Genomic DNA, 27,897 nt, shown 5'->3' with positions numbered 1-27,897 from the left:
TAAATAGCAAATTGATGCTCTCTTGGTTGACCTATGTAGCAGGAAAATGTGAAATCAACAATACATGATTGATTTATTGTTAGTTTGTAAACCTTCCTTTCCTACACTGTACCAGGTTTGAGCACAGCCTGAAGTGCTAGTGGTCAATTGCAGTTGTATTTGGCATCTTCAAATGGATTTGTTTATTTTCTGTAAGTCACTCAAGCTCCTCCTTTTCTTGTGGGCTACTAATGTGTCTGTCTATAGAATTGTACTTCCTATATGGTAGTCACTACCTGCATGTGGCTATTTGAATTAAAGCTTAAATTTATTAAAATTAAGCTCAACAGAAATGTTGTTTCTTTATCACAATACCTACATTTCACGTTCTGTAGATTCACACATGGCTATTGTACAATGCAGAGCATTTTCTTCATGACAGAAAGTTTCACTGGACAGCACTACTATAGATCTTTCCCTATTATTACTCTTATTTTTCCTGCTGCTGTAACCCAAGTTCTGCCCTGAAGCACAGGCTAGTTCATCTTCAGTGGTTTAGTTACTCTGCAGCTCTTTGCAACTCTCATCTTTGTTGCTCTATATTTTCCCTGCAGTTTTTGAATGTGAGGGAGAATTGTTCATGCTTTTTATTTTTCCTACTAGCCTTTATCTGTGATTTAAGGATATGCAGAACCTTGGGTAAGCCTTTCATAACAGTTATTCTAGATTTACAATCATTCTTACAGGAAGCTAAGAATAATTCCTTATGGATTAAAGGAAAGGACATTTGAATGACACCTACTCCTTTTCAATTCATAAACATCTCTGTCTACCAACACTGGACTGGGTACTGAAATCTGACTTCATTAGAATGTCCTTTTCAATTTGAGGTATTTCTGTCTTTGCATGACAACATCTGGGAAATCACTTAAAATAGCACACATCACAAAACGTTCAAAGTTTTCCTTCCTCATTGAATACCTCAGTGATTTTATAATGATAGGGCTCATCTTTTCTTTCAATGTGTCACTTAGTTTCTGTGTAAAAGATAAGTCTTGTATTCTTGCAGTTTTGTTGAAGGGAGAAGATTTCCATGGGCGAAGGAATCATGGAACCTTCTAATTTGGCATTCTGTGTAATTATAGACCTACTTTGGATAAAAACATATTCTATACAAATTGTGTGTGAAGATGTCAGTTAAGAGAAGACAAGTCCAGTATGACTTTTCACCTATACATACTTGATAATCAGAGAAGGCAGGGATTAACCCTTAGCCCTGTGAATTCACCACACAGTTTCAGAAAAATTGTATGTTTCAGGAGGGAGAAACACTTCATACTTGTGAGACAAGGGCTGAGATGAGTACATTGAATTATCTCGATAATTACCAACAGTCATTATCATTGACAGTCACCAACAATCATCAACAAAGACAACATCAGATGTTTTAAAATAAAGCCATCAGTGTGGTCCTGTGTTAAACCTATCCCATAACTTCAGCTTTCCACTCCTATCATCCCTAACTTTCGGACCCAGCACTAGACTCAAAGACAGACAGTGAAGACTCAAGCCCCAGTAACTGTCGACTCAATTCATCATGACTCAGATTCCTCTTTATTTCAGTCATTTTCCAAAATTGGAGCATCCTGTGAATAGCTTCTCTTCTCTGTCAGCTCTGATTCCCCTCACACTTAGTTTCCCTTCCCTTTTTCTCTGCCCTCTAGAACCCCCACACTTCTATAAGTCCTCTGTATTTTTCTGAGCTTCCTTTTTCTTCATGATTTCTTCTTACTGGGAACATGGCTATCTCCACAGCACCGTTTTTTTAAAATAGCATTTCCTATGAATCTTGCTGTGGGTCTAGAAGTGATCCTTTCTGGAGGCCTTGTTCCCTTGGGTGATTTTTCTAGAGGGTCCTTATCTGTTAAAACTTCTGCTTCTGGCTAGGTGTGGTGGCTTACTCCTGTAATCCTAGCACTTTGGGAGGTTGAGGTGGGCAGATTACCTGAGGTCAGGAGTTTGAGACTAGCCTGGCCAACATGGTGAAACCCTATCTCTACTCAAAATACAAAAAATAGCTGGGCATGGTGACGCTCACCTGTAATCTTAGCTACTAGGGAGGCTGAGGCAGGAGAATTGCTTGAACCCAGGAGGAGGAGACTGCAGTGAGCTAAGATCACACTACTGCACTCCAGCCTGAGCGACAGAGTGAGACTCTGTCTCAAAAAAATTAATAAATAAAATAAATAATTTTAAAAAGCCTGCTTCTTTGAACTTTGAACTTTTATTGTGTGAGTTTGCCAGTTCCCCTCTTGTGAAATCTCTGGTGAGTGGTCTCTTGTGAATAGTCATCTTCAGACGTGCTCCTGGTCACTGCCAACCAGACTCATAGTACATCCGGCACCCTACTCATCTCATTTTCTGAGTGATTTCAGTATCCACATGGAGGTTTATCCAGAACCCTGACCTCGTACTTCCTTTTTCTTCATATTTCTATTGATGTGGAAGAAACTAGTGACACATTGAAAGAAAAGACGAGTCCTATCATTATAATTTTCTGTTTCTTCACATTTCCAGTCCCCTCAGCTCCTGTTAAAAACTAATCTCCATCCAGCGATCAGATGAAGATGACAGTTTGGGAAACATACTCTTCAGCAGTGTTTGACTTTAAAATATGAGTCCATATTATTAATACATAAAAAAGCCTTAAAAATAAAATAATAGCCTAAAATAATAGTACTATTATAATATGTATGATATTAATACTCAAATTAAGAAAAAAAGCAGATGAACCAGAAGTGGAAAAACAGAAATGAGACACAAAATTTAACTAGCTACTGCTGATTAAATACTAAGATTCCAGGGAAATAAGATCAATGTTTTTGTTGTTTTTTCTTTAGCTATGAAATATCAAAACAGGTTGTATTTGAACCTGAAATACTACATCTTTATGCAATTTATTCCTTGATGTCTGCATGCTAGTGCCACTGCAGAAATAGATTATCATGGGAATGAGTTGCTTGCTGTTTTGACAAAAGAGTTGAAACCGCCAGGAAAATAACATATGAGCAGTATTTTATGCTTCTATAATTTGGTTATAAGAATAGACTGTACATAAGATTCTATGACAGAAAATAGAATTGGCAGTGGTATGGCCAGTTAAAGTTAAATAAAAATAGAAACCCAAGTGTTTTGCCTATTAGGGTAATATGAATGACTAGAGCTGAACATATGCACTTAATAATGTTCAGCTCCTCATTTTATTTAAAACTATTTAGATTGTCAGCACCGAGTTTATGAGTATAGCACAGCACTAGATAAATGTACCTCTGAACCCATCAATGCTTGTTGTCATGATCTTGGAGGTTTTGGCATGTGAGAAGTACTATTATTCTTCCCTTTTCACATTTAAAATACTCACATTCTTGCCTGTTTTCTACCTCTCACCTCTAGAAGCTTACTAAGGTACCATGAAGTAACAGGGTTGACCATCTTAATATTTTTTAAACCTAAATAATGTAAGGTTTTGGTAAAAAAAAAAATCAACACAAAGTTTAAAGCATGTCATTAGAAAAAATGAATTTTTATTTTAAATTATTTGTAATGTAACTTGAAATGCAATAAGAATTTTCTCATAAATATGTAAATATTTTAGCATTGATATTACTTCTGTAGCATTTTCAGCTTTAGTATAGAGCAATTTTATTTTTATCAATTTAAATTTCTAATAAATTATGTAATTTATAATTTTATGTTCAAAATTGAAATTTGAATCTAAAGAGATGATAATGATATTGTCTTTGAGTTAACCCTTTTTTATATGGTTGATAGTAATGTCTATAATCTCATTTTTTATTTTAGCTATTCATGTCCCCTTTCATTTGTTTACTGTCAGACTAGTTTAAAGTTTTGTAATTTTTTTTTTTTTTTTTTTTTTTTTTTTTGAGATGGAGTCTTGCTCTGTCGCCTAGGCTGGAGTGCAGTGGCACGATCTTGGCTCACTGCAAGCTCTGCCTCCTGGGTTCACGCCATTCTCCTGCCTTAGCCTCCTGAGTAGCTGGGACTACAGGTGCATGCCACCACACCTGGCTAATTTTTTTTGTATTTTTAATAGATACGGGGTTTTACCGTGTTAACCAGGATGGTCTCGATCTCCTGACCTCGTGATCCGCCCGTCTTGGCCTCCCAAAGTGCTTTGTCATTTAAAAAATATTTTTTAACCACCAACTTTTTGTTTTATTGATTGTTGTGATTTCTCTGTTGATATTCTCATTTTATGTATACATTATTTTCATGATATTCTTTTGTTCTTTTCTATGGTTTCCTTTAGTTCTATGAACATATTTAAGACAGTGGCTTTAAAGTCTTTTTCTAATAAGTCCTATGGCTGGACTTTCTTCATAATCTTTGTTTTGTTTTGCTTTTGATTATTGAAAACTGGACATTTGAATATTATAATATGGTAACTCTGTACATCAGATTATCCTCCTTTCCCTGGGTTTACTCTTCTTGCTTAATGAAGGCTGTAGTCATCCATTTGTTTATTGACTTTTCAAAACAATTATTGCAAAGAATACATTCTTTGCTATGCACAGTCACTGAAGTGTCTGTTCCTTTAGCTGGTGTTGAGTAGTGTTTTGAGATATATTTCCTTGAATGCCTGGAACTAAAATAATCGGACACATAAACAAAAACACCTATCATAGTCTTTTTGGATAGAGTGTCCTGAGGCACTTCTTTAGCAGTTAGTGAGGTCGTTTACAACAATTTCTTAGTTTTTATTTACCACTTGAACTTAACCTAGAGTCAGACAAAGATGAAAGTTTAGCAACTTCTCAGGTATTTTCTGAGCACATGTCCTATTCTGAGTATCCTTAATGCTTTCTAAATTCTCCAGGGCAGTTTTAAATGCCTTAATTTCTCTAAAAGCTCCCCTACTTTTATTTCCAGCCTTTAGGTAGTGTTTGCCTGTCTCAACCATAATATTCTGTCAGGTGGCTTTGGGTTTTTTGTTTATCTTACAATATTTTTGAGCAATTTCACTGCTTTTCTGCGTTGAGTGAGTTCAAAGATAGGCAAAACATGGCAAGCACCTTGCATCAGTCCTTCATGTACCCCCAAGAAGGTTAGAAGAGACAAACACAATAATTTCTGAATGAAGTCTCTTCTGTTTCATCAAAAACCAGGTACCTTTGTTTAAGTTCCTTGTAGATTGTGGGTATTAGACCTTTGTCAAATGGGAAGATTGCAAAAATTTTCTCTCATATTGTAGGTTGCCTGTTCACTGTGATGCTAGTTTCTTTTGCTGTGCAGAAGCTCTTTAGTTTAATTAGATCCCATTTGTCAATTTTGGCTTTTGTTACAATTGCTTTTGGTGTTTTAGTCATGAAGTCTTTGCCCATGCCTATGTCCTGAATGGTATTGCCTAGGTTTTCTTCTAGGGTTTTTATGGTTTGGGGTTTTACTTTTAAGTCTTTAATCCATCAAAGGATATGAACAGACACTTCTCTAAAGAAGACATTTTTATGTGACCAGCAAACATAAAAAAAGCTCATCATCACTTGTCAGTAGAGAAATGCAAATCAAAATTACAATGACATACCATCTCACGCCAGTCAGAATGGCAGTTATTAAAAAGTCAGGAAACAATAGATGCCGGTGAGGCTGTGGAGAAATAGGAACGCTTTTAGACTGTCGGTGGGCGTGTAAATTAGTTCAACCATTGTGGAAGACAGTATGACGATTCCTCAAGGATCTAGAACCAGAAATACCATTTGCCCCATCTATTCCATTACTGGGCATATACCCAAAGGATTATAAATATTTCTACTATAAAGACACATGCACAGGTATGTTTATTGCAGCACTATTTACAGTAGCAAAGACTCAGAACCACCCCAAATGCCCATGAATGATACACTGAATAAAGAAAACGTGGCACATATACACCATGGAATACTATGCAGCCATAAAAAAGAATGAGATCATGCCCTTTGCAGGGACATGGATGATGCTGAAAGCCATCATCCTCAGCAAACTAACACAGGAACAGAAAACAAACACCACATGTTCTCATTCATAAGTGGGAGTTGAACAGTGAGAACACATGGACACAGGGAGGGGAACAACACACAGTGGGGCCTGTTGGTGGATGGAGGACAAAGGGAGGGAGAACATTAGGACAAATACCTAATGCATGTGGGGTTAAAACCTAGATGACAGGTTGTTAGGTGCAGCAAACCACCATGGCACATGTATACCTATGTAACAAACCTGCACATTCTGCACATGTATCCCGGAACTTAAAGTAAAATAAAAAATTAAATTAAGTTAAAAAAATAAAGGAAACAGGTCCCAGGGTCTTGCACTGGGGAATGAAAGCTGCTAGCCTCAAGACAACTGCTGAGTCAGAGAGAGTGGAACAAGGGCAAGTAAAAGTGCCACAAGACTTTCCTACTGTTTTTAAGTTGTCTTTTTTTTGGTTTTGATTCAGTATTCACTTGATTGCTGTAAACTTTTGACTTTTTTCCAGTTTTGACAACATGGTTCCTGCCAGTTTTTGCGTGTTTTTGGTGTTTCTGTGGGGCCATGGACATTTGGAGCTGCCTGTTTACCATTTAGCTGAAGCCAACCTTTTTAGTTTTGATACAACCCCCAAACAAGATCGACTCTTTCTTTTCTCTTTGATGCAGACTTTTTGTGTTTTCATCTAGACTGGACCACATATTCTTTTCTTTTTTCAAAATAAGGGGCTGGCACTATATAATTGCAAATATATTTTGTAGCTCTGAGTGTTAATTGTTTTATGATTCACCTGCGTAGGTGCCGATATTGTCAGTCCATTTTGGATTTTGAATTCAGATGTATAAAAATCAGAGCCAAGGAATTCGCTTTAACTTTTTAAAAAATGTGCATACACTAAAAGTCTCTTTCTGATATATGAACATTAACAAATATATACAATTGAGCAAAAAATACCAAAATCAATATAGAGAACAGTTACATCACCTTCTGTACATTTTTCTTGTGTGTATTACTATAGGCTGTGAAGGGTACTAGGTGAATGAGGGGGAGGTGTCGGTGGTTAATGGGTACAAAAACATAGTTAAAAATAATGAATTAAGACCTAGTATTCAACCTCTCCACCTCCAGTCCATGGCAAACACTAATCTGAATTTGACCCCATAATTTTGCATTTTATAGAATGCCACATAAGTGAAATCATAAGGTATTCATAAGATAATCATGAGATTTTCAGTCTGACTTCTCTCACTTAGCATAATAAATTTGAAATTCATCCACATTATTGTATGCAACAGTAGTTCATTCTTTTATTGTTGAAAAGTAAGTTTGTTATTCATTCGCCATTTGGAGAGCATTTGGATTATTTTCAGTTTTTGGCAATAAAGAATAAGTTGTATGAGTAAGTTTCACTTCTCTTGGGTAAACACCTAAATCTGGGAGTCCTTAGCTTTATGTGAAATATATACTTAACTTTCTAATAATGAAGAAACTTGTTTTTCAAAGTAACTGTAAAATTTTGCATTCTCATCAGCAATGTATAAGTGTTTTACGTGTTCACATGTTATTTTTGTTTAAGCAATTGTGATAGGTGTGAAGTGATATCTCATATAGTTTCAATTTGCTTTTCCTTAATATGAAACATCTTTCCATGTGCTAATGTGTAATTTGTATAGCTTCTTTTTTGAAGTGTCTTTTCAAATATTTCTCCGACCTGTTTCATTAATTCATTTTTTTAAATCGAACTTTGAGTGTTCTTTGTGTACTTTGGATACAAGATAGATTTTTTGTGAGAAATGGGTTTTTGACTTATACTTTTATTTTCTTAATAATGTCTTTTAAAATAACAGACTAAACAATTGATACTGTACAATTTAATTGCTTTTTAATAGATGGTTTAATAGATGGTTGCTTTTGTATTCAAGAATCTTTGCTTACCCAAGGATGACAAGGATTTTTTTTTCCTATAATTTCTTCCTAAATATTTATCACTTTGGATTTTATATTTAAAATCTGGTTCCTTTTGAATGAATAAGAATTATTTTAAAAATTTATTTTTATCTTTTAGAATTATTTTTGGACTCATTAAAAATGAACCATCTTGTTTTTAAAAAATGTAGTTCAATGTCACAAGATAATTTTATTTTTTAAAACTGCTTTTTAAAAACTGTGATTTGGCTAAATAATACCCCATATTTCTCAAAGCAAAAATTAACAAGTATAATGTATGTTTTTTTCCTATCAGGTGACAATAGTTGAATTTATCATTCAAGTTCAGATTAATTTCTTTGAGTCTTCAAAGCTCTACACTAAATATTTGTCCAGTTCTCCTTCGAATCCAAAAACAGTACCACTGATCCGACCATGTTATGTTCAAGCTACTGGTATGTAACAAAAAATAATCAATCAGTGTGGATAGGCCAAAGATTTGCACTTAAGTGTCTAAAAGATAAAAAATAGAATATGCTATTTATTTTTCATAAATGGAAATATTAGAAAATAAAATTTTAAGAGGATTCCTTTGTGTGTCACTTAAATTGTGTCTATGAGATTTGAATGTTCATAAACAGCACAGATATAATCTCTGGCAAGCAACTTGCTAAAAAAAGAGAGTAGAATTAAAATCAGGCCAATTTAGTATGTTATTGTGTGGTCAAGTTTAAATAATTAAGACAAAATATAAATTATTAAAATATTACAAAATGCATTTAATATAAAATAAAATAATAATAATTTTGTTTAAGAACATATCTCTCTTCCAAAGGGATGGGTTACTAAAAGACTAAGTACATGAAAAAAAGAAGTATTTTACAAATTTGAAAGTTTTGCTGAATTTTTATCTATTCATTTTCTTCAAATATTTAAAGATAAAAACTGATATACTCTGCAAATTACATTTTTGCAAGTCGGCTTTGCTTTCAATTATATATGTGTATTTTTCGTGAAAAGAAAAGAAGTCTCTATTTTGTTTTTATAGTTCTGATATTAAGTTAAATTGTCATTAATTATAAAATAGTAGGGAGTATCATATCAGTTAATAATTGCATTTGGTAACTAGTAAGAGAGGTCTCACAAAAATAGCGTGCACATGATAAAAATATTTCACTCTCATTTAAAATCCAGAATTAGGAATTCCACAGCTGATCTGGAGGCTCAATGAGGTTAAAGTTTTTCCTTTTGTTTTAAGAATTTCTTTTGGAAAGTAGTCATCATCTAATATTGCTTCCTGAATTAGGTAGATAAGCTTTCAAAACACTTGTTTGAAAATTAAAAATTAAGATAGCATTGTTAAAGAAAATTGGAAAATGTAGAAACAAAAATATTATCTGAAATTCAAATATTTAAAGTGTTCTTAATATTTTGATATCTTTTTTGTTCTATACATTGCTTTTGTTAATTTATTTTTTAAATATGCTTGTGATCTTACTCCTTATGCTAAGTGGAAACCAGCTCTATTTCATTTAATTTTTTAATTTTTAATTTTTGGAGGCACATAGTAGATGTATATCTTTATGGGGTACATGAAATGTTTTGATACTGGCATGCAATGGGTAATAATCACATCATGGAGTATGGGATATCCATCCCATCAAGCATTTATTTTTTTGTGTTACAAACAATTCAGTGATACTCTTTTGGTTATTTTTAAGTGTATAATTAAATTATTATTGACTGTAGTCACCCTGTGGTGCTAGCTAATACTAAGTCTTATTCATTCTTTCTAATTATCCTTTTGTGCCCATTAACCATCCCCTCATCCTCCCCCTCATCCACCTACTACCCTTCACAGCCTATAGTAACCATCCTTCTACTCTCTGTCTCCATGAGTTCAATCGTTTTCATTTGTAGATCCCACAAATAAGTGAGAACATGTGATGTTTGTCTTTCTGTGCTTGGCTTATTTCATTTAGCATAATGACCTCCAGTTCCATTCATATTGTTGCTAATGACAGGCTCTCGTTCTTTTTATGGATAAGCAGTACTCCATTATGTATCTGTACCACATATTCTTTATCCAGTAATCTGTTGATAGAACCTTAGGTTGCTTTCTAATGTGGCTATCAATGAACAGTGCTGCAACAAGCATGTGAGTGCAGATATCTCTTTGATACACTGATTTCCTTTCTTTTGCGTATATGCCCAACAGTGGGATTGCTGGATCATATGCTAGTCTTTTTTTTTTTTTTTTTTTCTTCGAGGAAACTTCAAACTTTTCTCCATAGTGGTTCTACTAATTTGCATTCCCATCAACCAACAGTGCGCAAGGGTTCCTTCCTTTTTCTCTGTATCCTCACCAGCATTGGTTTTTGCCTATCTTTTGGACAAAAGCCATTTTAACTGAGGGGAGATGATATCTCATGTAGTTTTGATTTGCATTTCTCTGATGATCAATGATGTTGAGCACATTTTCATGTGTCTGTTTGCCATTTGTATGTTTTCTTCTGAAAAATGTCTCTTCTTTTGCTCAATTTTAAATTGGATTATTATATTTTTTCTCATAGAGTTGTTTGAGGTCCTTACATATTCTGGTTTTTAACCCATTTGAAGTTTCCTCCAAAAAATACAAATAAAGCTAGCATATGAGCCAGCAATCCCACTGCTGGGCATATACCCAAAAGAAAGGAAATCAGTATATCAAAGAGATATCTGCACTTCCATGTTTGTTGCAGCACTGTTCGTGATAGCCAAATTAGGAAGCAACCTAAGGTTCCATCAACAAATTACTGGATAAAGAAAATGTGGTACAGATACACCCTTGTCAGATGGGTATCATGCAAATATTTTATCTCATTCGGGTATTGTCTCTTCATTTTATGGATTGTTTACTTTGCTGTGTAGAAGCTTTTTAAATTTGATGTGATATCGCTTGTCCAGTTTTGCTTTGGTTGCCTGTGCTTATGAGTATTATTCAAGAAATTTTTGCCTGGACCAATGTCCTGGAGAGTTTCCTCAATGTTTCCTTGTAGAAGTTTCATAGTTTGAGGTCTTGAATTTAAGTCTTTAATTACTTTTTATTTTATTTTTGTATATGGTGAGAGATAGTAGTGTAGTTTCATTCTTCTGCATACGGATATCCAGTTTTCCTGTAGCATTTATTGAAGCAAGTTTTCTCCCCATTGTGTTTTCTTGGCTTTTTTGTTGAAAATGAGTTCACAGTAGGTGTGTGGATTTGTTCTGGTTTGTCTATTTCATTGCATTTGTCTATGTGTCTGTTTTTCTGCCAGTACCATGCTGTTTTGATTATTATAGCTGGGCAGTATAAAGTCAGGTAATGTTATTCCTCTAGTTTTGAACTTTTGCCTAAGATAGTGGATCTTTCGTGGTTCCATATAAATTTTAAGGTTGTTTTTTCAATTTCTGTGAAGAATGTCATTGGTATTTTGATAGGGATTAGATTGAATCTGTAGATTGCTTTGGGTAATATGGATATTTTTTACAATAGTGACTCTTCCAAACCGAGAACATGAAATATCCCATTTTTTTTGCACCCTCTTCAATTTCTTAATGTTTCATAATTTTCATTGTAGAGATCTTTTACTTCTTCGATTAAGTTAATTTCTAGGTACTTAATTTTATTTATGGCCTTTGTAAGTGGAATTACTTTTAAAATTGCTTTTTCATATTGTTTGCTATTGGCATATAGAAATCTACTGGTTTTTCTGTTGATTTTGTATCTTGTAACTCTACTGAATTTGTCATTTATAATATTTTTTGATGTAGTCTTTAGGTTTTTCCAAATACAAGATAATGTTGCTCTGTAAACAAGGTTAATTTTACTTGTTCCTTTCCAGTTTGTATGCCTTTATTTCTTTCTCTTGTTTGATTGCTCTTGCTAGGATTTCCAGTACTGTGTTGAATAACAGTGGAGAAAGTGAATATCCTTGTCATGTTTCATATCTTAGAGGAAGGCTTTCAGTTTGATAGTATCTGTGCGTCTGTCATGTATGACTTTTATTACGTTGAGGAATTTTCCTTCTATCCCCAGTTTTTTGAGGGCTTTTTATCATGAAAGGATGTTGAATTTTATCAAGTGTTCTTTCAGCATTAATGGAAATGATCACATGGTTTTTGTCCTTCATTCTGTTGATATGATTTATCACATTGATTTATTTACATATATTGTTCCATTCTTGCATCCCAGGGATAAATCCCACTTGGTCATGATGAATGATCATTTTAATGTATTGCTGAATTTGATTTGCTAGTATTTTGTTGAGGATTTTTGCATCAATATTCATCAGCGATATTGGCCTGTCCTATCTTTTTTTTTTTTTTTTTTTTTTTGATGTGTCATTGTCTGGTTTTGGTATCAGAGGAATACTGGCCTCATAGAATGAATTTGGAAGTATTCCATTGTCTTCTATTTTTCAGAATAGTTTGAGGAAGATTGGTGTTAGTTTTTCTTTAAATGATTGGTGGAATACAACAGTGATGATACCAGGTTTTCTTTACTAAGAGACTTTTTATTATGTCTTGAATCTCATTACTTGTTATTGGTCTGTTGAAGTTTGGAATTTCCCCCTGGTTCTGCGGTAGTGCTCCTCACACGGGGGCACCAGTTGTGGGGCGGGGGGTGTGTCCCTTGCAGACTCCTGACTTAGCAACAGATGAATGAAGTACACTGACACACAGATATTCTGCTTTGCCAGTCCAGCTGAGTGTCTGAGCCTCTTACAGACTCCAGCAGAGTCCTGTAAACAGTTGAGACTGCAGCTTCAATCAGTCAGTGAGACTTGCATTTATTTAGTAAAGATTAAAAGGTCGTGAGTAAACATCACTAGAGGGTAAAGATTCAAGGCCAGGTTCCTAGGCCTAAAGCAAACACCCTTTGCAGGTAATAAACTTCTGCCGACCCTCTCCCCCCGCCCCCCGCCCCCCGCAGTGGGAGGCAGTTAAGCACCTGTGGTAGGACAAAGGTTAGTATAATATATACTTAGGCACATATAAGTAAACAGGTTAGTAAAATAAACTCCACACATTCCTTTGTAGCACCCTAATCTTTCTGGCTCCTGCAAAGACACCCTGGCTGCCTTCAGCCAAGCAGTGTGAAGCTATGCAAACTCTCAGGCCTTCCAAGAGAGTTTGTCGCTATTTCTATAACTATCTTTAACATTTTTCCCACTAGCCTGACTGAACCCCAACATGGTTCAACCTTGGTACATTGTATGTGTCTAGGAATTTATCAATTTCTCCTAGATTTTTCGAATTTAGTAGTTTATAGTTGCTCATAGTAGCCACTAATGACCCTTTGAATTTCTGCAGTCTCAGTTATAATAAGCCTTTTTTAAATCTCTGATTTTATTTATTTGGATCTTCTCTCTTGTTTTTTAATCTGGCTAAAGGTTTGTCAATTTTGTTTAACTCTTCAAAAAAATCAACTTTTTGTTTCATTGATCTTTTGTACTCTCTTCATTTCATTTTTTAAAATTTATGCTCTGATCTTATTTCTTTTTTTCTACTAATTCTGGTTTGTTCTTGTTTTTATAGTTTTTTAAGATGCATCATTAAGTTATTTGAAGATTTTCCTCTTTTCTGATGTAGACATTTATAGCTATAAACTTTGTTTTTAGTATTGCTGTTGCTGTATCCCATAGGTTTGGATACGTTGTTTTCTTTCTGTCAATTTGTATAGTTTTCAAAATTCCTCTTATTATTGATTTCTTGTTTTGTTCAATTGTAATCAGAGAAGATGCTTGATATAATTTCAAATTTTGAATGTTTTAAGACTTGTTTTGGGACCTGACATACGATTCTTCATTGAGAAGAAGTGCCATTTTCCTCATCTTTTCATTGTATTTCCCAATATTTTTCTTACTTGACTTTTCTAAATCTTAAAATGTTATTTTGGCAGTTTTAAACTAGTAAGAGTTCTTAGTATTTACTAATTATTTCCTTATAGCCTGTTATTTTTGGAAAATAATACCTTTTACTTCTAATTATGATTTCATTGACTTTTTTTTTCTGTTGACTACATTTTCATTATTTTTGCTGAATTATTTCTTCCTCTATGTCTCTCTCTTTTATGTTGAATAGTTCTTTAATATCTATCGACCCTTGCCTGTTTGCTCATGTTTATTAATACCTCTTAAAAGGCTGGCTTTATCATTAGATATTATATCACTGTCTGGCAATCAGGGTACTAATGAATGGTTTAATTTGAGGAGGTATGTCTGGGAAATTAGTCTGTGATCTTTAATCTTAGGTGGTTTGGTTTCTTCAGAAAATGATTCTATAAAAATTTGTGATAGGCAGAGTATAATTTGTTTGTTTAAATGAAATAAGGCACTCTAAATGGTGAAGTAATATGCCAAAACAATGCTTTGTTTTAAAAGTTATAGTCAACATATTATTTTCACTGGTTATTCCTAGTTGCCAATTTGTAAATGGAAAGACAATATTACATGTGCCACTTTTTATATGTCTGCTGTAACATTGTCTCTTTTAGGATTTCACATGACAGGTTTTGGGAGTAACACAAGGATGGACCCTATCTACAACTTTCTCCTATCCCACAGGTCCTGGCCCCCTCAAATCATCCATTAATTCCAGTGGCATAATAAAAACACGTGTAAGATATATACATTTCTAGGATCAGAAATTGTTTTTATTTTATTTACTTATTTTTTCAAAAGCTGGTGATACCCTTTAGTTTTCATTAAGAATTACAAATGTCTTAGAGGTAAGTTTCAAGAAGTATAGGGTTTTTTTTTTCCCAGTAGATTATAATATCTTCTCTAATGCAGTGAGTATTTGTACAGATATGCCTTTTCTTAATCTTCCATAGAATAGCCATTTATTCCCAGAGTTTTCTTGTTTTATCTAGGAAATGTTACATGGTATGCCAGCTATATATTTTCTCTGTATTCCAATAAATTTTCCTTCTGCATTTCTGTTCACTTCTGTGTTGTTCAAACTCTAGTGTGGAGATCATTTTAGCTCTGTTTACTTTTTTCTTGGCTCAGTATCACCTTTTTGTTATTTTAAGGATAATGTTCCTATTTTACTTATAATTCATTGCCATTAAAATATTCCACAAAAGGGAACTTCGGTAATTCAATAAACCAAGATATTTTAGAAATGTTTTTAAATGTTATTTTATTTTCTGGTTGGGAATATAAAAATATATAGAAACAAATCTTATTTTCTTAATGTTTAATGTTTTAAAGTGTACTAAGAAGTACCTATGGGCTTATATCTGTTGACATTTTATCAGTATATTTATGTTCCTCTTACAGCATTGCAATCACCATTGAACTTATCTAGTACTAAATTTGTATTTGAAATCCCTTTACATGAGATGAATCCTAATAACAAGGTCACAAAAACTCAGGTATGTATAAAGAAGTGATACAGTTGACAATTCTTTTCATGATTATGAATTTTAGTTTGTTAAGTTGATTATTCATAAGCATGAATCATATGAACTATTCCCTATGATTAATTTCTCCCCAATTGTTTATGCTATTTGGAGCAAGAATACTGGTGTTTTTAGAAAACTTACATATAAAATTTCTCAGGAGTAATTTTCAAAATATACAAATACATATACAGCTATTTATAAATACATATATGCATATAATTAATAAGAATATTAAAATAATTTTAATATAATTAAATTATCCCATTCTCCTTATACAAATAGAAGCTATAATTTACATTAATATGAAATATATTCCATAGATAAAAGAAAATGTGCTAGGAGGCAATAATAAATCTGAATAATAATAATAATAATAAAGTAGCTTCTATGTTAAGTTACTATTTTTTTCTTACGGGATATCTCTGCCTCTCTTCTAATTAGGAAGGAAAACAGAGAGATGTGCATGAAAAAGAAGTTCAGGACACATTATAGAAATTTGTATTTGCACTGCCCCTTTTTGTCTTATATATTGCTATACCTGTAACCAATTTTGAACCTTTATAGCATTGCAGAAAATTTATATGGAGAGAATATTTAGCATTGCTTTAATAAAACATAGCAGAATGCTATATAAAATTATAGTTAGAGATCAATGAAGGATCTACTGAAATTAAAATGTGACTGTTTAGAGTATCAAAAGTCAAGAAAACTTCTACTTCAAATAGAACTTCAAGGATACAAAGACCTTATATGTTGGACTAGAAAGGCAACTTTAATTAACTGAATTTAATGGATTTAAGATAAAAACAATACCTTCATAAATGTAGATTATTTTATGTCATTGAAATTTTATTCAATCGATGTAAGCAAAGATCTAGACACCAATAGCATTCTCTCTTTTGAGGAGAAAGAGGGACATTGGCCCCATGGAGAAAAAAAATGTGACTCTAATCTTCTACTTAAACTTCCCGTGAATGATATTTGCAGTCATAATATATAAGATATATGGTACAGAGGAGACTTAATGTGTTTATGGAAGGTTAATTTGACAGAAGGTTTAAGGATTTTGGAATAAAGGAATAAAACTCATTTTACATACTGGGTAATTAAAGGGTACTGTCTAAAGTAGAGAGAATAAGAAAAACAAGAGGTATATATATTTTGCTTAAAATTACCAAGTGACTAATGGAAGAATTTTAAAAAATATGAATATCCAAAATAGGAAGTGGAGCGAGGAGTATAGGTAGTACCAATGAGCTGCATCTTCATCTTTCCTAGTTGGCAGTCAAAAGACAGTATCTGAAGCTGATAAACCATAAAATATTCATGCTGCAGGCAGATAATGGCCCCAAAGATGCTTAAGTATTAATCTCCAAAATTTGTGAATACGTGACCTTGTATCACAAAAGATACTTTGCTGACGTAATTATGGTAAAGGACTCGGAGAAGGGAAGATTTTCCTGAATTATCTAGGTGGGCCCAATCTAATAACATGAGTGGTTAAAAGCAGAGAACCTTTTCTAACTGTGCTCAGAGGGAGATGTGATGACAGAAGGGTCAGAGTGATGCAGTGTTCAACACAGAGGAAGAAGGCCACCAACTGAGGAATGCAGCTGACCTCTAGAAACTAGAAAGGGCAGTGAAATGGGCTCTTTCCTAGAGCTTTCAGAAAGGAACACAGTTCCTGCTAACACGTTGATCTTAGCCAATTGATACTTGTGTTGGACTTCTAATCTACAGAAATGTGATATATAATAATATATTTGTGTTTTCTAAAGTCCCTGTGTTTGTGGTAATCTGTTATGGCATCTATAAAAAACTAATATAAGCCATATTGGTGTCACATTTAGATAAAAACTCAAATCACAATTGGCTAAAATTGGTTGCTTCTGGGAAGCAGAACTTTTGATGAAGAGGAATTTGGTGGGACAACTGCTTTTAAACAAGGATTTTGAACTTTTTGTGTAAGCTGCATACATATGTGATTTTGACAAAAATATAAAGAAAAAAGCACTAAACATACTGAACAAATTTACCAATGTTTCTTTACAGATAACTGTATCAGTTCCCTTCTCAGAATTATAAGATAGAGAAGGTAGATAGTATTTTGGAAGTATAATAGCTTTTCCTCATTTTAAAATGACAAAAATTAAGCTTCAAATGGCTGGTATGATTTTGTGCTCACCTTCTGTATTGAAACATGTTGTTTTTTTTAGAATGTGTAACTTAACCTTTTATAGTTAGGAGATACCAATATTAGAGTTAAATAGATGCAGTACTTCAAGGCTTGGGAATAAAATGTAGTGATAATTGTATGGCTCATTCTGTAGTCTTCAAGTATTTGAAGAGTAAAGTTAATGAAAAAATCTGGTTGATAGTTGTATTTTAATCTGGTTGATAGTTGTATTTCATTAGAAAGATGAGTCTGCATGCAAGTCAGGACCATAATGTTCAGATTTACTAAAACGTTTCAAAGATAGTGCAGAGAATTTCTGATAGCTTTCACCCAACTTTACCTAACGTTACCTTACATAACCCTAGGGCATTTTTTTTAAAATGAGAAATTAACATTAGTACAACATTATTGACTAAACAACAGACTCTATTCAGAAATCAATGGTTTCTCACTAATATCCGTTTACTGTCCCAGGGTCCAACCAGGATAGCACATTGCATTTAGTCTCATCCAACCTATGACAGGCTCTTGATCTTGCTTATTTTTTGTTATCTTGACGTTTTTAAAGAGTATTTATCCAGCATTTTTTGAAAATATCTGTTAATTTGAGATTGTCTGGTGTTTTTCACCTGATTAGACTGAGTTTTTATTTTCCATGGGTTTTGAAGAAGAATGTTACTGAGGTGAAATAATTTTTTTTTCACATCATATAAAGGAATACATGATATGAAAATGACTAATTACTCGTAATGTCTGCTAGGTTTCTCCACTGTGAAGTTACTGTTTTTCACTTTCCATACTCTATCCTTTGAAAGTGTGTGATCAATTTTAGCCTACAATAAAGTGGTAGGAGGTTAAGCTCTACTTATATATTACATATATTACTTGGAAATTTTCTTTAAAAGAGATTATTTCCTCTCCCTATTTATTTATTTTATTACATAATATATCAGCATGAACACACATATATTTATTTTTATACTTTCAGTTATAATTTAATATTATGTTATTTATTTTGTTACTGAAATTGTTTCTGCTTTGGCCATTATAAGCTCTTTTACGTTGGTCCTTTGACAGGCTCCCATCATTGTGATTTTGAAGTGTTTTCTTAGTTAGTGGTACTACCAAATGTTCCAGGCTCATCTTTTATTTTACTTGCTCCAGCTGTAAAATCAACATTTCTCCAAGATCCCCTAGTACTTTTTATTGTAGAATGATATTTAGAAACCAAAGTCTAAGTACTGTGTATATGAGTTGCTACTGCAGTGTCACAGGTTCTAGGCCCTTTCAACAAATAGAGTCAGGAAATATGTGTATACATACTAATCCACATGTACACATATACTTATAATTATCTATATATGTATCTCTCTCTCTCTCTATCTATCTATCCATACATCCGTCTAACACCAGTACAGACTGATATCTCTAATCTAGCACCACAATGTCCATTCCCATCTTTCTCTCTTACTCATTTTTGACTAATTTCTCTGACAACGAGAAATTTGCCTCTCATTTTTTACACTTTATTTACTTATTTTAATCCTAATTTCAAGTAAAGAAGTTTCAGAATTTCTAACCTGTAGCCTATTAAAATTGCTGACACCTTTATCACCTAGAGTACATTATTCATACACAATTCTTACTCTTTAGCCTTGTAGCTTTCAGTCAAAAACACAGTTTTTCAAAGTTACTGAGGTCAATTTCTCCCTACCCTAACTACATTCAGTGAGGTTATTTCACACATTTGTAATACAGTGTATCAACATTCCAAGACGGATTACAGACTGTGATGCACTGTATTACAGCTGGATTGATTGTTTTTGATTTACATACATTTATGTTCATGTAAGATCTTTGGGTTTTGAAAAATGCATGGAATAATGTGTCTACCACTTAATTGCCATAGAGAACAGTTTCATCAGACTAAAAACCCCTTTGTCTAATATCATTTTAAAGCATTTTATCTATGATTAATCATTTGAATTTATACATAGGCTCATCAAATTGAGATGGTAATACAACTAAACTTTATTTTGCATGCTATAATTTTTAACTTTTTTTTGTCTTTTTGTGTGTGTGAGCAGAATCTTGTTTTATATAATATTACCAAACACCATGTGACATGGACTTTGGATCTTAGTAATACTGGCAAACTTTTCAAAGATGGCACATTCAAGTTCAGTGTACTGAATGGGATTATACGACCAAATGCACAGTATAATGTTTCCATAAATTTCTGTCCAAGTAAGATCTTTTCTCCTATATTTGTGGTTATACTTTCAATTTATCCTTCATATATGACATTGTTTTATTATGTATACAGAAATTTAGATTATTTATTTGTTTCTTTTAATTTGAATAATTATAAATAATACAATTTTATTAATCTCATTTTTGAATGTTACATTATTTAATTGATGAAGTTGGTATATATTCAAGGTGTACAATGTGAGGATTTGATGTATGTATGCATTGTGTAATAATTGCCACAATGAAATTACTTAATATATCCATCATCACCCATGTTGTACATTAGATCCCCAGAAACTTGTTCATCTTATATCTGAAAGTGTGTACCCTTTGATCACCATCTCCCCATTTCCCCCACTCCCAAGCCCCTAGAAGACAATGCCCTACATTCTGCTTCCATGAGTTTGACTTTTTAGATTCCACATGAATGAGATTATACAGTAATTGTCTTTCGGTGTCTGACTTATTTTACTTACAATAATGTCCTCTAGGTTCAACCATTTTTTTTTTTTTTTTTTGCAAAGGACAGAATTTTCCTCTTTTGTATGAATGAATAGTAGTCTATTGTGTATACATACATCACAATTTATTTCTCCACTCATCCATCAATGGACACTTTTATAATCTGGCTATTGTGAATATTGCTGCAATAAACATAGGAGTGCAGATATTTGAGATACTGATTTCATTTCCTTTGAGATTACCAGATCATATGGTGGTTCTATTTTTAATTTTTTGAGGAATGCGCTCAGAATTCTGCTTGTCACACTCAGCCACTATAGTGCAATGTAATCTGTTTTTCATTTTATTAGACTTATAAAATACCCAAATTACGAGGACACTAAGTTTTATACATGTGGTAATCTAGATAAAATACCTGCAACTGGCTCAGTTATCAGTAGAAGTTCAGGCAGGGTAAGAATCTATTATAGCTTTTAAGCTTATTAGAGAGTTCCTTGAGCACTGTGCTCTCTCCCTCTCAATAATGTTCTATTAGCACTGTGTTGCATTAACTTGATGTTCTACTGTATCTATTAGCATGGCATTGTATAATCATTTTAGCTTTGTGTGTGAGAAACATCTCATTGCACATTATGATTAGGTTTAAAAATGTTTAATCTTTTTATTACCTCTCTTTAAATCTCTGAAAATATGATAGAAAACATCAACTATTCTTTGCATTCTGAAATTTGTTTAGTAAAAATAATTAAGTTTTATTATGTATTTCTCTAGTTTCTTCTCCATTTCTACCATATTCGAGTTCGAAAGAGCTAGCACAAAGGCTATTCCAGCTGAACCTACCATCCATATTTCTGTTCAGAACTTCTCCTTTATGTCGCTGCCAACATTTTCACTCAGATAAAATGCACTGGACTAGTCAATCTAGAAGAAAATAAGAAACATTTCCTTTTGATTTTTCGTTTAATATGGGACGGGGCCCTATCAGTTAAATCTATGGTTTCCTTTATTAGGCTCCCAACCTTACTCTTTTGTTGTTTTGTTTTTGTTGTTGTTCTTGTTGTTGTTGTTATTGTTGGAGACGGAGTCTCGCCCTGTTGCCCAGGCTGGAGTACAGTGGTGCAATCTCAGCTCACTGCAACCTTCACTTCCTGGGTTCAAATGATTCTTCTGCCTCACCCTCCCGAGTAGCTGGGACTAGAGGCGTGCCCCACCACGCCTGGTCAGTACAACCTAACTCTTAAGAATTAAACATGCTTAAAATGCCTTTATAAATTACATCTCAGATGAGAGAGAAAACACTCTCAGCTTAAAAAGGGGTAGGATTGAATCTCCAATAGGCTGAGGTTATACAAAGAATCTCCTTCTCTATCACCCCAGAACCCTTTAAGAGGTCTGAAATTCTGAAATAATCAGAATTCAATAAGTCTTAAAACCTTCCCTAACTCTGAAATTGTTTTTTCTCCCCAAACTAAGTTTAACAACATCAAATTTATGAAATGAAACCATCATTTCCCTATAGATTTGTAATGTTTTAAATACATATATTCTCTTATAGCTTATTTTATCAGCTCAAACTATACATAATTTTTTTTAATTTTTCACATAGTCTTTCCAGTACTCATTTGTCATTATTAGTAGGGAGCCCATTGTTTTTCTATCCCTCCTCTCCTTTCCTCTCCAACTGTCTCCCTTTTTCCAAGAACCCTAGACTACTTACTTGATCAGGTAAAGGGCTTATTTGATTAAGTAATGGCCTTCAGTACAGAGAGCGCTAGTATGGCTGATGATTTCAATGAGTCCATTGCTTTTGCTTCTAGCACTAAGTGTCACTTTTGAACATGGTCTTGCATCACCCAGTGCACTGTCATTTTCTGCTCTGAAGATACCCTTGATGGCCCCAGTCTTTGCTAAGGTGCACTGGTGTCTCATTGAGGGGTTCTAAGATATCAGCTTGAAATCACAATCACTGAGTCACTCTTTTCTCTCTATCACACACTATGCTTGGAGATTTTGGTGTGAAAGGGTATTGATTACTTGCTGTGATGGAAAAACTGTCCTCAGAAACTAGCTTTCAGCTTCCCATGTTGAGCCCTGCTCTCTGACGCAAACTATCTTTTCTTTTATTAAGCTATGGCATGGGAATTTCCTGTCCTTTCCTACCAGGTAAAATTGGCCAGTCAACCCTGGTAGTATTTCTTAAACTTAAAAATCCGGGATACAGCACATTCCTTTCATCTCAGGACCTCCTTTTCTCAGTCGTCCCCTGAGATCCTTATGGCAGTGATCTATCCTCTTCTTCATACTACATATTCTAAAGGTCTGGGAAACTTCTATTAAAACACAGAAAATAATTTTTTTAAAATGTTCTATTGCAGTGCTTTCCCAGGGTATATTTATTTTCCCCAAATTATGAAAATCTACATTAAAGAGACTTGCTCTATTTCTAGTCAAGCTGTACTTTAAAACAGTTTTCTTTCAACAGCACCTCATTACGTGTCTTAAGTTCTTCAGCAAGCTAAATCTAATTTCTGGGTAATTTATTCTGCCCCATTAAGTTGTAACATCATTGTACATGTTGAAATTTAGTAATGCTTCAGCTATGTAAATTTTTTTGTGTTTTAACTACTTTAAAATACCCTTAAAATTTTGTTTTTCATTAGATTGTCCTGGAAGATACACAGCAGATATTCCTATGCTTTTAAATGATATTCCTGTTTGCTATAAAATATTATGTCTTACTGGAGAAGTAAAATCACCAGAATTATTGTTTGACCCTCCATCTATATTTTTCACTCCTGTTCCTTTGGATGTAACAACTGTGATGGATATTAACATTTTACCTCAAAACTATTTCAGGTAAATAATGTGAATTTCCCACATTTTTTTATGTGCTTTTTTGTTTGTGTCTGTGTTATATGGGAATTATATAAGAATGGCTTGTTTCTATAGTTGAACTATTAAAATATTTAACTATATATTAAAATTTAACAAAAAACAAAAAATCTTTCTTAATTATCTCACAGTTAGTCGTTGAATTTTCTTGTAATTTTTTTTTTTTTTTTTCCCGCTGTGTCTCTCTTCATGGAGTAGTAAGCAAGCCTAAAAATTCAATATATTAGTTTTCTGGTGCTATGTGAAAAAATATCACAAACGTGGTGCCTTAAAACATGATTTTGATATCTCAAACAACGTGAATTTGTTTATTATCTTGCAGTTTCTCTGACTTAGTAGTCCAGCTGGCTTAGCTGCATCCTCTGCTGAGTGTCTCAATAAGCAGAAGTCAAGGTGTTGGCTGGAGTGGCCCTTTCACTTGAAGCTCGGTCTTCCTCCGAGCTCTCAAGTTGTTGGCAGAATTAATTTCATGGTCCTTATAGAACTAAAGCATCATTTTTTTGCCTAGGGACACACTCAGTCCACCCTCAAGTCCTAGCCATGTGGTCACATCCTCACAACATGGTATACAACTAATTCAAGGCCAAAAGTATACCATCTCTCAGACTTCTCTGCTTCTGACTTTTAAACCCTATATATAGTGGGAGGCTATGTTGTTTATTGTAGAACATTTAGCAACATCCATAGCCTCTACCCAATAGCGTTCCTCCCCATGATGTGACAGAAAATATATATCTCTACACATGGCTACATGTCTCCTGGGGAGCAAAATCACCCTCAACTGAGAAGCACCAAAGTGAAATGATAGGAAGAGATATAACAGCATAACCAAAATAAAGCTGGGTAGCAGTATTAATTTCAAATGCAATAACCTCTAGAGGTAAAGTGTGTTTTTAAGATATAAAAATCATCAAATAATTATAAAAGATTAAATTCACCTGAAAGCCAACAGCATTCTAAAGTTCTATGCATAATTAAAATAGTCTTAAAATATGTAACCTCTAAATGAAAATTGGAAAATTTGACTAGTCCTTCATAACTCTGGGATATTAAAACATGTATCAGAAGTGTTGATGAGTCCAGAGACAAGATATTTGAACAATATTTGTAACAAGCTTCATTAATTTAACATGTACAAATTGCACCTTACAATTAGAGAATACACATTTTTAAATGAATCATGAGACATTTATAGAAATTCACAATGTATGATTCTATAGTTATAATTCATGTCTCCAAAATGTTTAAAAGGTTGAGATAATATAGACTATATTCTCCAAAAATAAATATAATAAACTAAAAGTCAATAAAGAAAAGATAACAAGATCCACCATGAGTTAGAAAATGTTAAAAAAAAATTCTACTGAGTAAAAGAAGAAATTATACTGAATTTCACAAATAAATAATAATTAAAATACTAGATTCCAAATCTTGATAACATTCACTGAGAATCATGAGTGTATAATACAATCAAGTACTATAAGCACCATCTGGACATTAGAGCTGAAAACTAAACCTAAAACAGCTACTGGGACTTCTGCTACTTTCTTTAGATAAAGAATTAGGCCGGCATCATTGTTTACTTTATTTGTTTTATTAAATAAACATCAAAATTTCAGTGATTGAAGAAAAAAACCTTAATAAAGTACAGTAAAATTATCCATACTTGGAAATATAAAACCTTAAATACTGATATTAGGAAAGAAAAAAATGATTGGAAATTTTAAACATCCAACTTTATAAGTAAGATTAGAAATAATAGTCTCTTAGACTAACCTATGGAGTGTAGAAGGTGAGATAAAATTATACACAGTAGAAATTAAAGCAGTATAAAAATATATACAAAACAGAAACTCAGTGGAACCAAGTTTCTTCTTTGAAAGAGGAATACAATGGACACCAATACAGTGAAGTTGACAAGGAACAAAACAGAGAAGGGACAGTTAAATAATATCAGAAATAAGGAAGCTTAACCATAAATCCAAAGAAAAAATGAGGTAATCAAAATACTATACAGAGGTCTATTCCAATACATGTGAAAACTTAAATATGAAAGTTGTAGAAGTATATAATTTACTAAAAATATACTGGGAACAAGTAGAAAGCCTTTGGGTTAATACTTGAAACTTCACAAGAAAACATCCTCTGATGATTTTATAGTCAAGTTTTACTGAACTTTCAGGAAACAGATTTATCAAACTATAGAATAATAATAATGTGCCCTAATTTGTTTTATGATCTCAGAAATTTCTATTATGAAATCAGGAAATGACAGTATAGGAAAGCTGAATTATTGGCTACACTGTGTTATGAGAGCATACATATAATTATCCTTAAAGAATCTGTGAGTACTTTGGGAGGCCGAGGCGGGTGGATCACGAGGTCACGAGATGGAGACCATTTTGGCTAACCTGGTGAAACCGCGTCTCTACTAAAAATACTAAAAATAATTAGCTGGGCGTGGTGGCACATGCCGGTAATCCCAGCTACCTGGGAGGCTGAGGCAGGAGAATCGCTTGAACCCGGGAGGCAGAGGTTGCAGTGAGCCGAGATTGCACCACTGCACTCCAGCCTGGGCAACACAGCAAGACTCCATCTCAAAAAAAAAAAAAAAAAAAGAAGAATCAAACAACGGGTATATAAGATAGATCATGACCAACTTGTTTGTATTCCAGTATTTCAAGGCTTGTCTATCATCAAAAAATCTAAAATGTTGTTAAAGAGAATAATGATTTGATCATTTTCATACATTGAGAATAAAGGCATTTGATACAATTTTTAAATCATTCATGGAAAAACTCTAAACAAACAGTAATAAAATAGATATTCTTCAATTGTTTAATGTTCCTATCATAAGCTTAGAGCAAATATCATTATTGAAACTGGAATATACATGAATTACCTTTTAACAACAGAAACGTGAACGATGCTTATTATCACTGCTTCCCTAAAGCATTTTAATAGAGAACCTAGCATATGGCAGGGGGATAAGAAAAACAAAATGTGTGAGGATTAGGAAATAAAACTCAAAACTGTCATTATCTGTATATTAGATTATTTTTTCATATAGAAAATTCAAAGAATCTACAAGGAGATTTTTTAAAACTAGGAAGATCACTTATCAGAATAGGCAAATGTAACTTAAATATTTAAAATTCAATATAATTTCAGCTTACAATATATAGAGCACACAACTTTAAATTACTACTTATAATAGCATCAAAAAATTAAAATATAATAGATAAATAGATAATAGATTAAAAGATAAGAGATAAAGATAATAGATAAAGCTATGAATGAACTGTATGGAACTGTATAAAGAAAATTATAAAACTCAAGTTAAATACAGGTGTATTTAAATAATTAAATAATAAACTCAAATAAATACACCAGTATTCATGGATTGGAATGTTCAATGCTGTAAAAAAAGTTTTCCACAGATAAATTTACATATTTCATGTGACTTCAGTAAAAAATCAACTAAAGTTTTCATAGAGATTAATGTACAAAGGTATCAATTTAAAAGCTACTTCAACTCAAAAGTTGAGTCTTGCTAAATATGGTATAATGAAATGAATATGAGAGGTACTGAAGAAATAATGTAATGCAGTGTCCAAGTTATACATATGTAATAAAATCAACAGCATTAATCACTTATTTAAAGATAAGTTAATTAGCTAAGTAACAACTGAATTATTTTCAAACTGGATTTATAAATTACTTTCCATGTTTTTTTTTTTTTTTTTTTTTTTTTTTTTTTTTTTGAGACGGAGTCTCGCTCTGTCGCCCAGGCTGGAGTGCAGTGGCCGGATCTCAGCTCACTGCAAGCTCCGCCTCCTGGATTTACGCCATTCTCCTGCCTCAGCCTCCCGAGTAGCTGGGACTACAGGTGCCCACCACCTCGCCCGGCTAGCTTTTTGTATTTTTTAGTAGAGACGGGGTTTCACCGTGTTAGCCAGGATGGTCTCGATCTCCTGACCTCGTGATCCGCCCGTCTCGGCCTCCCAAAGTGCTGGGATTACAGGCTTGAGCCACCGCGCCCTGCCTTACTTTCCATGTTTTTATCCAAGGTAGTATATAGGTTTAACTAATACAATTTTAGATCTTTTTTTTATTATTATTAGCTAAATAATTCTCACACTGATTAAAATAGCAAGGATATATAATTCCCATTTGATGATACCTCTTATCTGCCATAGATATGTAAGTTCTTACATATATAAGTAAACAAAGTAATATGATTAAATATTTATTGATCACTAAAAATAATACGTAATTCAATTTTAGAGTGAATACTATTAATACATATTATATTATTTAAAATAAACAGCTTGGATTGGCTATAAAAATTATAAATTTATAATTAGGTATGTCAACATTAAGTGGAATTTTTGAATAGTAGTGATTGAAAAACATTCATAGTATATGTATATATGCACTTAATAGTATCCAAATTTTCAAATATCTACCTACATGTTTATGTATCTGTTAATATTATTTAGTCTATATGCATTAAATTTGTAGCTATTAAAGTGATAACTTTTGGTAAATTTTCATCAGAATATATTTAAAAACAGTAATTTATATCATGATGCTGATTAAGAAATACTGTGTTTAATCAGGTGTCACATGCCTTTTTAATCCTTATAGAACAAAAGGAACATTTGATCATCTCAAGTGGTTCTTAGTTATCATCCATCTTATATTGCGATCAGAAAGTAAGAGATGATACAAAGATATCTTTAATAATTAG

General features: G+C 33.1%; 1 protein-coding gene across 3 annotated transcripts in view; it reads left to right on the top strand.

The window, feature by feature from the left end:
• The window catches only part of LOC105499042 (cilia and flagella associated protein 47), a 469,827-nt gene that overhangs the window by 108,225 nt on the left and 333,705 nt on the right, over nt 1-27,897 (top strand). For all 3 annotated transcript variants that reach the window (XM_011771441.2, XM_011771442.2, XM_011771440.2), the window contains exons 22-25: nt 8,246-8,384; nt 15,237-15,331; nt 19,625-19,784; nt 22,913-23,108. In XM_011771441.2, coding sequence (XP_011769743.2) covers nt 8,246-8,384; nt 15,237-15,331; nt 19,625-19,784; nt 22,913-23,108 — 590 coding nt within the window. The remainder of the gene's footprint in view (nt 1-8,245; nt 8,385-15,236; nt 15,332-19,624; nt 19,785-22,912; nt 23,109-27,897) is intronic.

Source organism: Macaca nemestrina, chromosome X, assembly GCF_043159975.1.
Source record: "Macaca nemestrina isolate mMacNem1 chromosome X, mMacNem.hap1, whole genome shotgun sequence".
Taxonomy (NCBI): Eukaryota; Metazoa; Chordata; class Mammalia; order Primates; family Cercopithecidae; genus Macaca; species Macaca nemestrina.
This window is presented reverse-complemented; position numbering and strand designations above follow the sequence as displayed.